The sequence below is a fragment of the Pristiophorus japonicus genome, chromosome 9, assembly GCF_044704955.1.
Source record: "Pristiophorus japonicus isolate sPriJap1 chromosome 9, sPriJap1.hap1, whole genome shotgun sequence".
Lineage (NCBI taxonomy): Eukaryota > Metazoa > Chordata > Chondrichthyes > Pristiophoridae > Pristiophorus > Pristiophorus japonicus.
This window is the reverse complement of record NC_091985.1, coordinates 45,662,536-45,680,433: the sequence shown is the minus strand read 5'-3', so window position 1 is coordinate 45,680,433 and position 17,898 is coordinate 45,662,536. Positions and strand designations below refer to the sequence as shown.

Below are 17,898 nucleotides of genomic sequence, written 5' to 3'. Positions count from 1 at the left end.
AACGAAAGATGAAGTGTTGTTCCTTGAGCTTGTGTTGAGCTTCATTGGAACAATGTAAGAGGCCAAAGACGGAGAGGTCAGAGTGTGAGTGGAGCGGGGAATTAAAGTGACAGGCGACCGGCAGCTCGGGGTCACGCTTACGGACTGAACGGAGGTGTTCTGCAAAGCAGTCACCCAATCTGCGTTTGGTCTCCCCAATGTAGAGGAGACCTCATCGTGTGTAGCTAATACAGTTACTAAATTGAAAGAAGTACAAGTAAATCGCTGTTTCACCTGGAAGGAGTGTTTGGGGCCATGGATAGTGGGGACGGAGAATGTAAAAGGGCTGGTGTTGCATCTCCTGCATTTGCACGCGAAGGGGAGGGAATGCTGGGGGCGATCCATCTCTGTAACATTGCCGGCCTCCGTCCTTGCTTCAGCTCATCCGCTGCTGAAACCCTCATCCATGCCTTTGTTCCTTCTAGACGTGACTATTCCATTGCACTCCTGACTGGCCTCCCACATTTTACCCTACGTAAACTAAAGGTGATCCAAAACTCGGCTGCCTGTGTCCTAACTCGCACCAAGTCCCATTCACCCACTACCCCTATGCTCTCTGACTCTCGGTTGAGCAACGCATCAATTTCAAAATTCTCATCCTTGTTTTCAAATTCCTCCATGACCTCATCCCTCCCTATCTCTGGAATCCCCTCCAGCCCCACACTCCCCCGAGATATCTGCGCTCCTTTAATTCTGCCCTCTTGAGCATCCCTGATTATAATCGCTCAACCATTGGTGGCTGTGCCTTCTGTTGCCTAGGTCTTAAGCTCTGTAATTTCCACCCTAAACCTCTCCGCCTCTCTACCTCTTTTTCTTCCTTTGACGCTCCTTGAAACCTACCTCTTTGACCAAGCATTTGGTCATTGCCCTAATTTCTCCTTATGAGGCTCAATGTCATTATTTTTGTCTTATAATTCTCCTGTGAAGTGCCTTGGGATGTTTTACTACGTTAAAGGCACTATATAAAAACAAGTTGCTGTTGGTTGTTTTTCGGACTGGAGAAAGGTATACAGTGGTGTTCCCCAGAGGTCATTACTAGGACCACTGTTTTTCTTGATATATATTAATGCATTGGACTTGGGTTTACAGGGCTCAATTTCAAAATTTGCAGATGATACAAAATTTGGAAGTATAGTGAAGAGTGAGGTGGATAGTGATAGACTTCAAGAGGACATAGGCTGATGGAATGGGCGGACATGCGGCAGATAAAATTTAACACAGAAAAGTGTGAAGTGTTGCATTTTGGTAGGAAGAATGAGGAGAGGCAATATAAACTAAAGGGTACAATTCTAAAGGGGCTGCAGAAACACAGAGACCTGGGGATATATGTGCATAAATTGTTGAAGGTGGCAGGGCAGGTTGAGAAAGTTGTTTAAAAAGCATACGAGATCCTGGGCTTCATAAATAGTGGTATAGAGTACAAAAGCAAGGAACTTACGAACCTTTATAAAACACTGGTTTGCCTCAACTGGAGTATTGTGTCCAATTCTGGGCACAGCACTTTAGGAAGGATATCATGGCCTCCGAGAGGGTGCAGAAAAGATTTTCAAGAATGGTTCCAGGGATGAGGGACTTCAGTTACATGGATAGACTGGAGAAGCTGGGGTCGTTCTCTTTGGAGCAGAGAAGGAGGTCACAGATTTAAAGTGATTGGCAGAAGATATATATAAAGGCGACATGAGGAAAAACTTTTTTACGCAGCGAGTGGTTAGGCTGGAATGCACTGCCTGAAAGTGTGGTGGAGACCGATTCAGTCGTGGCTTTCAAAAAGAATTGGATATGTACCTGAAGGAAAAAAAAATTACAGGGCTAGGGGGAACAGGTGTGGGAGTGGGACTAGCTTGAAGTGCTCTTGTAGAGAGGCGGCACGGGCTTGACGTGCCGAATGGCCTCCTTCTGTGCTGTAACTATTCTTGTGATTCTATGGTAAGGATCCAATTCACTGTTTCGACTGATGTGAATGTCTTCTGATTTATTGAGGCAGATTGACCTGGTATATGCAGAGTCAGAGGCCGCAGTCACTGCAAACACGAGATAATCTACTTCGCCACTCAATTAAATATGTTCAGTGTTAAAACTTGAAATTTCTTCAGATGATAGCCTACTGACAATGGAAAATTCTACATATGCAGTTGGATTCTAGCCATTGCTGCTATATGGGTTTATATTTTGTTTTTGCTTGTAACACAAACAACATTTCAATAAATTAACAGCCATTTTAACACCCAATTTCAATCTTTCCTGATCTGTCGTGGTTTAATTACACTGGTACATTGAAGAGTGAGAGTGACTGCCATTGACATCAAAGCAGCATTTGACCGAATGTAGCATCAAGGAGTCCTCGTAAAACTGAAGTCAGTGGGAATCGGGCAAAACTCTCCACTGGCTGGAGTCATACTTAGCACAAAGGAAGATGGTTGTGGTGGTTGGAGGTCAATCATCACAACCCAGGACATTGCTGCAAGAGTTCCTCAGGGCAGTGTCCTAGGCCCAACCATCTTCAGCTGCTTCATCAATGACTTTCCCTCCATCATAAGGTCAGAAATGGGGATGTTCACTGATGACTGCGCAGTATTCGGTATCATTCGCAACTCCTCAGGTAATGGAGTAGTCCATGCCCGCATGCAGCAAGATCTGGACAACATTCAGGCTTGGGCTGAGAAGTGGCAAGTAACATTTGTGCCACACAAGTGCCAGGCAATAACTATCTCCAACTAGTGAGAGTCTAACCACCGCCCCTTAACATTCAACAGCATTACCATTACCAAATCCCCAACCATCAACATCCTGGGGATCACCATTGACCAGAAACTTAACTGGACCAGCCATATAAATACTGTGGCAATAAGAGTAGGTCAGAGGCTGGGTTTTCTGCGGCAAGTGTCTCACCAATTGAATATTGGGAAGACCGAAGCTATTGTTTTCGGTCCCTGTCACAAACTCCGTTACCTAGCCACTGACTATCCCTCTCCCCAACTTCTGTCTGAGGCTGAACCAGACTGTTCGCAACCTTGGTGTCATATTTGACGCTGAAATGAGCTTTCGACCACATCCGCAGCATAACTAAGACCGCCTATTTCCACCTCCATAACATCTCCACCCTTGCCTCAGCTCATCCGCTGCTGAAGCCCTCATCCATGCCTTTGTTACCTCTAGACTTGACTACTCCAACGCACTCCTGGCAAGCCTCCCATATTCTACCCTATGTAAATTAGAGGTGATCCAAAACTCAGCTGCCCGTGTCCTAACTCGCACCAAGTCCCGCTCACCCATCACCCCTGTGCTCGGTGACCTACATTGGCTTCCGGTTAAGCAATTCCTCGATTTCAAAATTCTCATCCTTGATTTCAAATCCCTCCATGGCTTCGCCCCTCCCTATCTCTAATCTCCTCCAGTCCCACAATTCCCCAAAATCTCTGCGCTCCACTAATTCTGCCCTCTTGAGCATTGCTGATTATAATCGCTCAACCATTGATGGCCGTGCCTTCTGTTGCCTAGGCCCCAAACTCTGGAACTCTCTGTCTAAATATCTCTACACCACTCTCCTCCTTCAAGACGCTCCTTAAAACATACCTCTTTGACCAAGCATTTGGTTATCTGCGCTAATTTCTACTTACGTGGCTCGGTGTTAAATTTTTTATCTCATAATACTCTTGTGAAGCGCCTTGGGATGTTTCACTATGTTAAAGGCACTATATAAAAACAAGTTGTTGTACAAGGCACAAGTCAGGAGTGTGATGGAATACTCCACTTGCCAGGATGAGTGCGGCCCCAACAACACTCAAGAAGCTCAACATCATCCAGGACAAAGCAGCCCGCATGATTGGCACCCCATCCACCACCTTAAACATTCACTCACTCCATCACCGACTTACTGTGGCTACAGTGTGTATCATATAGAAGATGCAGTGGAGCAACTAGCGAAGGCTTCTTCGGCAGCACCTCCCAAATCCGTGACCACTACCATCTAGAAGGACAAGGACAGCAGGCGCATGGGAGCACCACCACCTCCATGTTCCCCTCCAAGTCGCACACCATCCTGACTTGGAAGTATATCACCGTTCCTAGGTCAAAATCCTGGACTCCCTAATAGCACTGTGGGAGTACTTTCACCACACGGACTGCAGCGTTTCAAGAAGGCGACTCACCTCCTCCATCTTCTCGAGGGCAATTAGGGATGGGCAATAAATGCTGGCCTTGCCAGCGACGCCCACATCCCATAAATGAGTAAAACAAAAATCTGGCTTACAGATTGTTATCTCAAAAAAGAAAATTAATTGGCCAGTGTTTGATATGTGCAACTGCAACAACAAGAACTTGTATTTATATAAGCGTCTTTAAAGTAGTAAAACCCAGGGCACTCTACAGGAGTGATTATCAAACAAAATTTGATACCGAGCCGCATAAGCAAATATTAGGGCAGGTGACCAAAAGCTCGGTCGAAGAGGTGGTTTTCAAGGAGCATCTTAAAGGAAAAGCAAGGCAGAGAGACTTTGGGAGGGAATTCCAGAGCTTTAGGGCCTAGGCAGCTGAAGGCACGGCTGTCAATGGTGGAGTGATTAAAATCAGGAATGCGCAAGATGCGCGAATTGGAGAGATCGCGGAGGGTTGTAGGGCTGGAGGAGGTTATGTTCTGGAAAGAGTAACGGTCAAAAACAAAATGAGGCCTGTGAGTGATGCAATTAGTCTATCTACTCCTGCTTCTATTTCTTAGATTCTTATTCAGTAATCAGTTAGTGATGGCCAAATGTGCTTCTTGTCCGGGAACAAAAGTCAGTGAGGGGTCGGGTTGGGAATAAAATAGCAATTTATGGGCTGGAATTTTCTGTATCTGGGCGGGTTAGGTGCGAACGGCCGTTGTTGCTTCCATCCTGCTGCAGAAATCGACTTTGCAATAATGGGGTCTATTAAGCCTTTTAAGTGTTACCCAGCCTAATTAAATGGTGCGGGTATGATGACGTCATCCATGATACATTTTCAGCTGGGATATTTAAAGGAACCATGGCCAAATTGCATTTGAAGGTTCATCTAGGATAGTGCAGGCAGCCCACTGGAGGTTTTCATTGCTCCAAACAGTTGGCGAGATGGCTGCACCCAGGTTCTCCAATGAATGCCCCCATATGCTTGTGAAGGGGATCAGAGAACGCACGATGGTACTCTTCCATTACAATGGGCGAAAGAGACCTCTCCAGGAGACCAAAAGAGCCTGGCTCCCAATTGCAGAGGAGGTCAACAGCAGGGATGTGGTCAGGAGGATCTGGATACAGTGCCGCAAACATTTCAATGATTTCATTAGATCTCATTCTGCTGTGCCTCTCATCACATCCCCATCACTCTGCCTTCCCAACCCTACTCCAGATACGAGACTCCCGAAGCAAATGCTTTATGCGGAGTTCCTTCATGGTAAATGAGCCAAAGGAGGACAGCGGAAACGTTATAAGGACATTCTCAAAGCCTCCCTGGTAAAGTGCGACATCACCACTCACAGCTGGTAGACCCTGACCGAAGACCGCCCGAGGTGGAGAAAGTACATCCGGGAAGGCGTTGAGCTCTTCGAGTCTCAACGCAAAGAGCATGAAGAGGCCAAGCACAGGCAGCGGAAGGAGTGCGCGGCAAACCAGCCCCACCGATCCCTTCCCTCGACGAATGTCTGTCCCACCTGTAACAGGGTCTGTGACTCTCGCATCAGATTGTTCAGCCATCAAAGAACTCACTTTGGGAGTGGAAGCAAGTCTTCCTCGATTCCAAGGGACTGCCTATGATGATGATGGGCCAGAAACTCTAAGCCCATACTTACTTTTGTTTGGGGCTGAGGCCAAATCCCACATTTGACTCACTTCTGTCAAACCTTGGATTCTCCCTCCATTGGTCTGCCAAAGCCCAGAGTCCCCTCTGCAGTGATGCCAGACTAAAGAATTGTGCAATGCTACCAACTCCCTACAGACCCATCCCATTGCTATCAAAGCCCAGGACCATCCCTAGGGCAGCTAAACCCTACACTCCTTATCCAGTACTGCTACCTCACACCTTCTATTCCATTTTTTAAATCTATTTGTTTTTTATTTATTTGTATCCTTCTGCAAAGCATCTTGGATTGTTTTTCAGTTAAAGCCACTAAAGAAATGTAAGCTGTTGAGTGATTTTTGCAGTAATTTTAGTGCTTCTATGTATCACAGTAAGTACAGAATTGTAAGATGGAATTTCTTTCCTCCATGGGGGCCGAAATTTCCCTCCGCCCCATATGGGGCGCACTTACTGATTTTTAATGTTTTGCTCCGCCCCAATCCACGGGGCGGAGACTCGATTGATTTTGAGCACTTCAATTTTTTTTTGCAGCGGGGTGGTGTTCCAGGCAGGTGCGGGGCGGAAGTGCCGTCCTGTTGGGTTGGCCGTCACTCCGAGTCGTCACAACGTCACAACGTCCCTCCCCTTCGGTTAAACGGGAGGGCCGCTGCGAATTTGGCATATATTTTAGTTAGGTCCACTGGGTCACCAGGGAGGGTTTCGGCCGGACCAGCGGCCCAGTACCCAAGGGTACCCAGCCGAACCCGTGATCACCATTGTCAGGCCGACCTCGGAGTCGGCCGATGATTAAAATAAAACGGAGGCGCTGGCAGTGCGCCCTCCCCTTTAAGGGCAGACGCACCAGGCACATACAGCTTCCCACCGGGGAAAGCTATTAGTGGCACCGAACAGCGGCCGATCTGCTCGGGTCGGAAAGGGGGTTGCCGCTGGGCGGTGTGGGGTCAGCATGTGCCCGACGGAGCGGGAATATGGGCAGTGTGGAAACCTGTTCCTGCTTCACCAGGCCAGGGGGCAATTTGCGACGGGTCTGCCCCCTGGTCGGTAAGGCCCCTCCGCTCACTTCACGCCCCTTCGAGGCGGTAATGGAGCTTATAGTGGGGGCAATTTCAACCCCATGCAGTTCAGAAAATGAGTGGTAAGAAAGGAAAAATAAGAGCAGAGAAGGTATATATTTGAAAGATGTATACTTTTTTTTTAAACTTTAAAGAGTTCATTTGCTGTTTCAGTTTTTATTTAATTTATTGTGTGGCATTCTTGTTTAGTTTTTTTCTCCTGTTCATGCACAAGCATTGCCATCCAGAATCATTGGAAAGCAGTCAGGAGTGGGAAGCCTGGCTGATTTTTTTTTTGTCCATCAGCTTGGGCTGCTGAGGTTAATTGTAGTGCTGCCTTGACTGAGATCAGCTAACTCTGCATAGACTAGATGAAACCAAGCACCTTCCTGATCTGCATGGCTCAGCTGCTCTCTAAAACGTGTTGAGCAATAAGTATTGGTAGAAACCTACAGAATTCCTTTAAAGGGGTATAAAGTGGGCCCTATCTGATGGCTAAGTCAGTTTTTAGATAAACTCACTGGGCCATTGCGGAGTCCCATCTTTGTATATCTCTAAGGACACTCTGTAGGTTACTACTAATAAATATTTCACATCACTGTGGTAATGAATGTGAAGTCTTTATAAGAACATAAGAATTAGGAGCAGGAGTAGGCCACATGGCCCATCGAGCCTGTTCAGTGAGATCATGGATGATCTTCAACGTCAACTCCACTTTTCCACCCGATCCCCATAACCCATTAGTCCCCTACAGTCCAAAAATCTATTAATCTCAGCCTAGAATATTCTCAGTGATAATGCTAGGACAAATTAAAAACATGGAATGGTGAGTGACTGAGCCCAAGCCATCATGGAATATCTTTTTTTGAATGAATTGATCACAATATCACTGAAAATATAAACTTGTGTTATCTTCTGCAGAGGCTAGCATTGAAATGACAAAAGAAGACCCTGTTGTAGAACCCTCCAATGATGAGGACTCTGTGAGCGGGAGTTATAGTACTGTATCTTCAGATTCTGAGAGACCAGTTGTCCATCCAGTAGTTTCAGCACCTATGCCTACAGATTGCGGTAAGTGATTTTATTTTAACAACTAGCTTTGTGAAAGAATGGATCATTGATCAGTTTCCTAAACTAATTCAGACTTTTCAATGGTGGATTAAATCTTTCACTTATTTACATTGTGACTATTGTTCTGATTCTGGGTAAAACTTTTGTAACTCCTGCATTATGGAGTCATACTGATATGTTGGGCTGGATTTTCGGCTTTCGGGGTTTTTTGGCGAAAACGGTAGTGATACGTGAAATTTACCATTTTTGCTGCGCTACCGTTTTTAGGCCGAACCTTCGGCCTTTGGGGTCACATCGGTAAGGGAGGCGTTCCACGATTATTCGGGGCACAAAACGTGAGTTTTGACGGCTTAAGTTCGGGGTCGTTTGCACGGCGAGAGAGGCATTTGGAGTGGGGAAAAAAATTCAAAAAACATTACCAAGACCCTTAATTAACTAATTGCTTAAAAAAAATAAAAACTTTGGGCTCCATTTTCACCAATGTGTTTTTTTGCATATTGCAAGAGTTACGCCCGTTTTATTTGGCCCCGACTACTCCAAAAAAATAACTAGCAAGTCTCCCCATTCTATTTTTTGAAATTGGCGCCGCGCAGCCTGTCCTTTAGCTTCGGGGGTGGAGCTTAATGTCTGTGCCGAAAAAAATGATGCCCCCCCCCGCCCTTCTGCGCATGTGCGAAAAAAAGAAGATTTTTACGTGATTGCTATGGGCGCACATGCCCAGTACAGCTCCCGGTCTGCATTCGGCCATCTTTAAAGAGCCAATTGTGTGTGGGAACTTTAATTCTCAGTAGAAAAATCGGAGCTGCAATACAATATGCAACGCTGCTCAAGGACCAAGAATATCTCACAGGATGAAGTGGAGGCACTAGTTACTGTAATTGAGGCCAGATGGCACAAGCTGGACACCAGCAGAGGTCACTTAAAAATTTCACCAAAAGAAATGAAGAAACACTGGAACCAACTTGCAGAAGATTACTGTGCAATGGTGACCACCCCGAGGTCTGGAGGCCAGTGCAAAATGAAGTGGCAGGTCCTTGGTCAAGAAGCTAGTGTAAGTAATATTTTCATTTATTCACTGGAATTGCAATTGTAAATGTGACAATCTGTATATGTCCCACCCAGCAGAAAGACACCCTCTCTAAAAAGTTATATTTTCATCTTTGCAGAGGAAGGTGGCACACAACAAAAGGGAAAGAACTCGATCAGGAAGAGGCCTGGCAAATCTGCATCCACTGACACCCTTGGAAGAGAGGGTCGCTGCTTTGATGGGTCCTGCCTGGCGAAAAGCAACCACCGCTGCACAAGCTGGGCTCACACTCAAGGGCGAGGGTAAATCCTGCAAATTCCATAGTCTGGCTTTGCTAAATGTTAAGTACTGCGCAGGCTAGCCATGCTTCGGTTCATGGGAGATCTCCGTTAGCTACGCTTCGGTTGATGCAATGTGTTATCATTCATTGTGGTCCTTCAAGTGAGCCTGCTACCTGCGCTGTGTGAGCCTACTCATGCCACCCTGACCCCTCCTCTGCTGCTAACCATTTGTCTGTTCTGTTATATTTTGCAGAACTTGAGGCCAACCCTGACGAGGCTGAAACCGATGCAGAAGAAGATTCGGACACGGACGAGCCTGAAGAGGAGGAAATCTTCCAATCCCACCTTCCAGTCCAAGAGCATTGGGGTGAGGGGGAGGGGATGAATGAAGCCCCCACTGTTGTACTTACTCTGGAGGAGGTGCAGGTGCAGCCCATTGAGGTGCAAGGCCCTTTCCTGAGTGATACGAGTGTTGGGATATTCCATGGTTTCTCACAGTCTGAGACTGGGGATTCCAGTGGAGTGCAGCGAGGCACACCAGGGCTCCACCGTTCAAGGCTGCGGGTCCCAGTGGGATGCAGCGAGGTGCACCCAGGGTGAGGATGGGAAGGAGAGCTCGACAGGGCTCTCCTGAGGTGCAGGATCTAACAGATGTGGTTCCGTTGATGGCAATGAGTGGGGAGAGCATTGACCTTACGCGATCACTCCTGGACACTATCAGTGAGGTGGGTGATGAGGTGTTGGGAGAAGTAACAACACTTTCATGAGAAATGAAAACACTGTCTGGGCACATGAGGGAGGGAATGTCGCAGGTAGCTGATACACTGTCGGTGAATATGAGGGAGGGCATGTTGTAGGTAGTTGATACATTGTTGGTGAACATGAGGGAGGGAATGTCGGAGTTAGCTGCTGCAATAAGGGAACATGCCCAGACACCGCGGGCATTAACACAATCAACTGCCACTCGCACTCCAATCTCCAGACCAGCCTCTGAAGAGGCCCAAACCGGGCCTTCCACATTACTGCCTGCCCATGTCCCCCCATTATGAGAGATGTTCGAAAGAATAAGCTTGGTACCAACCCGAGAAACGCTGCACCACCACCTGCGGGCAGGGGTGGAGTCAACAAGACCAAGCGCAGCGGCGGTCTTAGAATGAGGTGGAGGAGAGATGGGTGCAGTCTTTCTTTGTTGTTGTTGTTATTATTGTTACTGTTGTAACTGTTCTCAAATTAAATTTTTTTTGCAAGTTATGTAAATTAGCATGTTTAAAAATTTGTAAGGGATCTTAACTGAAAACTTTAAAGTTTGATACAAGAATATTTTTATTTAAGTTAAGTACAAAGTGTTAAAGTTTTGAATAAAATATATTTTAAATTATAACTGAATCATTTCCATTATTTACACAACTTTTTGAACTAAAGAAGAATCATTTCCATTATTTGTTCCATTAACACAACACAACATTACGGAACAGGTCCAAACAGTAAACATAATCCATTTGGAATAGATGCCGCTGAGCCTTCAGGCAGCAAAGCGTTCATGGATGAGCTGCTGGCGCAAGGCTCGAGTGATTGTTAAAGGGGCATGATGGCCCGTCCTCCTCCGCCATTGTGCTCCGGGTTCAGGTAGTTGCATGGCTTTCTTGTCCTCCGTCTTGAGTTTGAAAAAATTAAGCTTCATGATGCATATTTAATGTCTTCTAGACTGCATCCAAAACTTCGCATAAAAACAATGGCACCTTTCTGCGCCAATTTTTTAATGTGCGCTGATTTTTCTTAAGTGCTCAGAAGGTTTCTTGGGAGTAGTGACATACGCCATCCTAGGAAAAATGTACATTGGCCAAACTTGCATAAATTTGAAAAACTGGCGCAGACACCAGGTTACACAACCATGACACAAAAAAAACACTAACCGTAAAAAAATCTTAACTAACTGAGTTACGCTGGCGCAGAAACTTTGGGGAAACTTGGATATTTAAATTTATGCCAAAAAAAGCAGCGCGCGGCAAAAAAACGGCGCAGATAACTGGGGAAAATTGAGCCCTATAACTTAACTTTTTTGCAGGTTTTCGTAGTTGCCGCTGCTGGCGGGGCTGCACCGACAGGTTTTACCTGTCGCTGTTCTGGCCGAGGCATACCGGTTGGGAGACTGCTGCAACTTGGATGGTAACGCAATCCAGGTCGTCACACTTCCGACACAGCTCTCCCCGGTGGTACATCCCATCGCCGTCGCAAACAAGGAGCTGATGAGCCCGCCCAGGCTTTGCGACCGGATTTTCACCGCAGAGGGTCAAAATGCGGCGAAAACCCAGTCGCAAACCCCTCGAAAATCCAGCCCATAAACTGGTGCACTAACAGCATGATTTGGATGATAACTCAGTATAAAAACGGATTAACAGTGACACTAGAGTATGTCTTTTGGTCTGTGTTGTCTGCCTCGAATCATCAAGGAACGCTACTGTGCTGAATGTTGCTTGAGGTTTGGGTAATTTTGAATTATTGTCACAGTCAAAAGAATTCTGTGGCGTTATAATAAGTATTTAGAAGCACCAAGGTGAGGTAAAGGTGTATGCTTCCATCTTGTACCCAGATAAAATAGTTCTAAATTTTTCGAAGCTTTTTCTAAGTTCTAAGCTTTATATGTCCAGTCAAGTTTGATGAGATGTTGGTCAGCTCTTTGGCAACCTGGCTAAAATGGACACTCCCATTTAATTTAATCGTAAGAGTCATCATGTTCACGTAATGTGATTGATCGTTGGGCCCTGGGGTCAAGTCATTTACCTATAGTGACATTAATAAATAAAGGCATGGTCTTACGAGATCAAATTGGTGAAAGGAAATAAAAAATAAGGAATTATTACCCACTATAAAAATAAAACATTTCCATAAAGAAAAATGGTACACTTTTTAGATATAACTCATTCAAATTTTTGTTCTGACCTTCTAATTAATATTGGAACTTTACTGACTTTGGATATGACTCTCATTGTTGCCAAGTGCTCTGTATCAATCAGTCATGATTAAATAAATGGACAATCTGCAAAGTGATCACTACAAACAAGCATTGGTAAAAATATGACATTGCATGAAATTTAGTTTTGGTAATTACAATTTGAAGAGTGATAACCGCATTTAATCATTATAAGTGGATTCTACAGCAAAACTCTTTCTTTTGAAGAAAGGATGTTAACAGTTCTTAGAGGCAAGGTGGTTTAAACTTGTGGCTTCTTTTGCACATTTTCTCCCAACTGGGCATCACACCTGATCATGAATAGAAATCATAACTGCAAACCACATATGGTAATGTTTCAAATAAGCAGTTCCAGTCATGAAAGGAACTTGGTTTCTGAATGCAAAGCAGATTACCTCTGGTTTTCCATTTTGAAAGAATAGCTTTCATTTCAACTTTTCAAAAACATAAAATGAAGACAGAAATGTCTTTATTTGTCAGAGCATGAGCAAGTTATAGGGGCTAAGCCACATGTGCTATGATTTGAGCGTCAAGTAATGTGGCTAGCTCTGATGACCTTCAAGGACTGGGATTGGAGCCAATTGGTTCTCTGGACAAACGCCACCATGATCTGAACATGGCTGACAATTGTAATCCCAGTGAATCCATATTGGCAGGGGCAGATTTAGTTCTCCGGCCTGTTAAAGCAGATGCTTCTATGTATTGCACAACTGTTGTGCTACGTCAGAGATTTATTAATATCTGCTTCTCTAGTTTTGTTTCTGTTGTTTAATCATGATTTCTAGAGAAAATAAGAAATATACAAGGTGAAGAAAAAATAAAGTTTATGCTTTGTTGTTTCCAGAATTTGTGCTGTTATTAAAAACTGGGCAAGAAATTCAGTATTCCAATGTGTTAAATCACATAGTCGCACAATTTATCTTTTTTAATGAGTTCTTTAAAATAACCAGCTTCTGGAAAGATAAAATCAAAAAAAGTCATGTTATACTTCTGTACCATATGTGATTAAATGCAGGAAAAGAATTCTAATTACTTTGTAGGAACAGTGCCATGTAAAATTGCCTGAAGTGTTGCCTTCGAGCTTCCTTATGGAGTTTAGCTGTTGAACAAGTGCTTGGAAATTAATAGTTAATGCAGCCTTTTATGCAATTAAGTTGTAAAGTCATTGGGCCCAAATTTCCCCATGAGTTGCACCATTTTTTTTGGTGTAACTTGATTTTTCTGGTGTATCTTTTTAGTTGCAAATATGGCCATTTAATTTGCACCAGTGTAAGTGAGTTAGTTAGGTTTTTTGTTAGGTCAGTTTTTTTTTCAAAAGGGGGCGCTCCCAGCCACTTACACCATTTATGCCAATTTGGCCAGAAAAAGTTGTACTAAACTAACTTAGGGCAGAGTATGTGTCCACGTTTGCCCGCACAGAAAGACTTTACTTACAGTTAAGGAATTGGCGCAAGTAACTACATTTAAAACACCCCCAAGCACCAAACAAAGCACAAAAAGTAATAAGCAATTAATTAACAAATAAAATAGAAGGAACCCTGCACCTAAAGCACCAAGACCAAAGTAATAAGCAATCAATAAATAACAAATAAAAAAAATAGACGGAACCCTGCAGCTAAAGCACCAAAATCAATCAGTAAATAACAAATAAAAAATAGAACGCCTACCTTAGGGAACGCAGTGGGCCGCCGATGAGGGAGCCCATTCAGCCAGGGCTAGGGACAGCGTGCTTCGGCCCCTCCCACACAGCCTGCAGCATGCGTTTGCCGAAATGGCCTGCCAGGAGCTACTGCACATACGCGCAGACTCTAGCGCGCACTGTTTTCAGCGCTGGGACCCAGCTCCACCCCCCCCCCCTCTTTCTTCTGCGTCACGCTAGCTCCACAGGCAACTGAGAATCGGCCATGATTGCACGGATTTTTTTTGGTGCTGCTTCTGAGATAAAATGTCTGCGGGGGAGCTCGGAGGTATGCCGAAACAATCGGAGGGCCAAATTTGGGCCCATTATCACTGGCTCAGGTTTAGGGAAGAAGCTCTGAGTGAATCCTAAACAGTTGCTGTACAAGGTACCTTTTTAAGGACCAAGTATCAGAGGTTAGATGATAAGTTGTGGCTATTACAGGTAGAGCTAAGAGTGTCGCTTAATTGTAAGTAGTCTGAGATCAAGAAATGTGAGCGGGGGAAGCCAGCTTAAATATTGTCAGATGTGTAAAATGTGTGCAGTCGGAATTGCAGATCCTAGTGAAACATAAATCGGGAATGAGGGTTGGAAGGAGATCGACTAAACCACCCCATTCTTAAGAATGAAATTGTGTAAGCTCTGAAAGTTAATTACACATGTAGACTTTAGCTATTTGATAGACTGGCTATTCAAAGTTGTTCGCTCAAAATAATCCTGTCATGTATGTAGACCATGTATACTAACTGTATAGTCACATAAGGTGTGCAACCAGAGGGTACTGCGGTGGGAGACCTGAGGGTCACCTGCCTAGGTGTGCAGGGCCCAGTATAAAAGGCTGCCCACCATGCTTGTGCCTCACTCTGGAATTACAATAAATGGGACTAAGGTCACAACAACTCAAGTACAACATTAGACCTTGTGGAGTCATTCATAAGAGTATTAAAGACATAACAACTGGTGACGAGATTGCAAACTTTCACGCAAAAATGACTAACGGTGCATTAGAAAAATTCTGAGAGGGTGAAGATTGGGAAGACTTTACGGAGCGGCTCGATCAATATTTCATAGCAAACGACCTGGTAGGTGATGATCCGGCCACGCTGGCAGATAAGCGCAGAGCTATCCTGTTGACCAGTTGTGGGCCCGCGGTCTAAGGCCTCATCAGGCTTGCACCAGAGAAAACAACGACCAAGTCATACGAGGAGCTGAAAGTGCTAATTCGGGACCAACTCAAACCGAAGGAGAGCATCCTCACGGCCAGGCATCGATTTTATACACACTGCCGCCTCGAGGGCCAGGAAATCGCAAAGTACTCTGCTGACCTCGAGGCTGGCAGGACCGTGTGAATTCGGTGCATCCCTCGCCGATGCGCTGCGGAACATCTTCGTAATTGGCATCGGTCATGAGGCCCTTCTTCGCAGGCTACTGTCTGCCGAAACGACCGTCATTCTGCAGAAGGCCATCAGCATCAGCCAGGCGTTCATGACCTCCAGCTGCAGATCCAAACCGATGAAGACTCACTCTCAGGACTCAAACCCGGCAAGTACTGTAAATAGAATGGTGCCTTTCACAGGCAGAACTGTTGAATGTGAATCTGCCCAGGGCAGAGCGTACAGGCCCCCCGAGTCCTTTAACTCGGAGTCCGCCGAGGGGTGCAAATGTAAGTCAAGTAGCACCAAGCTGGCGTTGCAGAGGTAATCACAAGGCTCATCAGTGTCAGTTCAGAGACTGTGTGCAAAGGCTGCAGCATCAAGGGCCACCTCCAGCGAATGTGCAAAAGAGCTGTGACTCACCACGTGGAAAAGGAGTCAGCAGATGGCTGTGAATCCAGCGCGGATTACGAGGAGATGGCTAGAGAGACAACTCCGTCCCAGGACGAAGTGTATGGAGTATATACCTGCATCACAGATTGTCCTCCAGTGATAATGGAAGTCGAGATAAATGGCGTTCCAGCCTTCGTGGAAGTGGACCAGCCGGGATCCCAAACTAGAGAGTGCTCACAACGGTGCCCTCAAGGAAAGCGAGTCAGCAGTCCCCTGCGAACTGCTAGACAAGACGAGGCAGCCCCACCGTCGCTTAGACGAAATGCTCACTCGCTCAGACCGCTTCCCAGGGAGCAGCAGCGACACTGTGCAAATGAAAAGGACAGGGAGGTTACAGACACATCAGTTGTCTTTGGGCCTGCCCGACACTAGGAGTAACGGCAAGAGCCCTGAGCTCCGGGAACTCGAGCAAAATGAGCTCACCTCGCCCACAGACCCACTAGCATGGGGCGCTGCGCCGCCACCAGACGACCCGGATCTCATCCGGCCGTGCTGGAACTAGACTGTCCTTGTGTACCTGTACTGATATACCTGTACTGATCATGTAAATGTACCACACAAAAAGAAACGCCACTGTATCAAGATGTAAATGTAAAACCTATGTAATGAACTTGAATGCAACTTGTATGTAACGGGCCATTAGCATGATCTCTGTGTGGGGTTGGGGGGGTAGAATGGAGTAGTCATGGACTCACAACCAGAAACCACTGGGACCTCCACTGGCAACAAATCTCACTACCAACCCACCCAAGCTAGAAGCGACCCTCCAATGGTCAACCAGGAAGAACGAAGCCCAGGTCACCGTCAATGTACGAGTCAATTTGCATTAAAGACTTGGGGGGAAGTGATGTCATGTATGTCAACCATGTATACTAACTGTGTAGTCACATAATGTGTGCCCCCAGAGGGCACTGCGGTGGGAGACCCGAGGGTCACCTGCATAGGCGTGCAGGGCCCAGTATAAAAGGCTGCCCACCATGCTTGTGCCTCACTCTGGAGTTACAATAAATAGGACTGAGGTCACAACAGCTCAAGTACAATACTGGACCTCGTGGAGTCAATCATAAGAGTATTAAAGACATGACAAATCTCATAAATTTATAACCTCAGATTCTAGTTACCGTTTTGATGAATACTGAGCATCTGTTAGCACTGATTTACAGCGATTCATTGAATTGACTGTAACCTTTGCTACTTATTTTGTTAAGTCACTGTCCATTAATGATTTGCTACTCAACTGCTAGGTAACTATGATTACATTTATGCACCTATTAAGCATTCATGTACCCAAATTGTGATTTGTTATAGTGTTTAGTGCATGATTTGTAGTCTGACTCGTTCCTGGATGATTAAGCAAGAAATAGTTCATTCCCTGCCTCAGCAGTTTGAGGGTATAGTAAATCGAGGGTTAGTAAATCTGAATTGGTTAGTGTAAGATGGTTCGTGTGAGCGGAGTCATTCCTAGAGCTATGCTAGGAGGTAAAAGCGCAGACGATTCCTTGGTGAGGAGTTAAAGGAGGAAATTAAGGATTTATCTGGTTCCTCAGCATATATTTGTCAGGATACTAAGACTCAGCTTTCTTGCAATGTGCAGTGATAATTCAGGAGATGTATCTATGTACGGCCACCACCTCGACCTTGCCATTTCTAGTGGCCTCGTTACTCCCATGTCAATCACAGATAAGGCCACTTCCTCGTCTCGCTCTCCACCCACATCCCCCCACCCTACCTCCTTCTATGTTCGCCCCTGGAAAAAAAACACTCTGGACTCTCTTACAACTGCACTTATCAACTCCCAACTGTCCAGTCTTTGACCCTCTGTTCAGCATGGCACTTCTCAATACCATCTTTGATACCCTAGTCCCTGTTAAAACAATTACTCTCTCTCACCCTGGCCGTTCCCCCTGATACAGCCCTGATCTCCGCTCCCTTAAGACCAAAGGACGCAGACTTGAATGGATATGGTGGACACTGGTTTAACCATTCACCACCAGATCTGGCTGGACCACATAAATCATTATCGGGTCAAGCTCCCATCTGCCAAAATTGCTTATTATTCCAGAATCATTCTGGAATGTAAAGATAAACCAAGGCTACTATTCTCCACTGTTAACTGTCTTCTTAAACCCCTCTCCCCAGTCTCCACCC

The 17,898-nt window shown here is 45.5% G+C and overlaps 1 protein-coding gene across 5 annotated transcripts in view; it reads left to right on the top strand.

The window, feature by feature from the left end:
* LOC139273030 (CAP-Gly domain-containing linker protein 4-like) overlaps positions 1-17,898 on the top strand; it is a 372,964-nt gene that overhangs the window by 16,266 nt on the left and 338,800 nt on the right. For all 5 annotated transcript variants that reach the window (XM_070889311.1, XM_070889307.1, XM_070889309.1 and 2 more), the window contains exon 2: positions 7,818-7,967. In XM_070889311.1, coding sequence (XP_070745412.1) covers positions 7,818-7,967 — 150 coding nt within the window. The remainder of the gene's footprint in view (positions 1-7,817; positions 7,968-17,898) is intronic.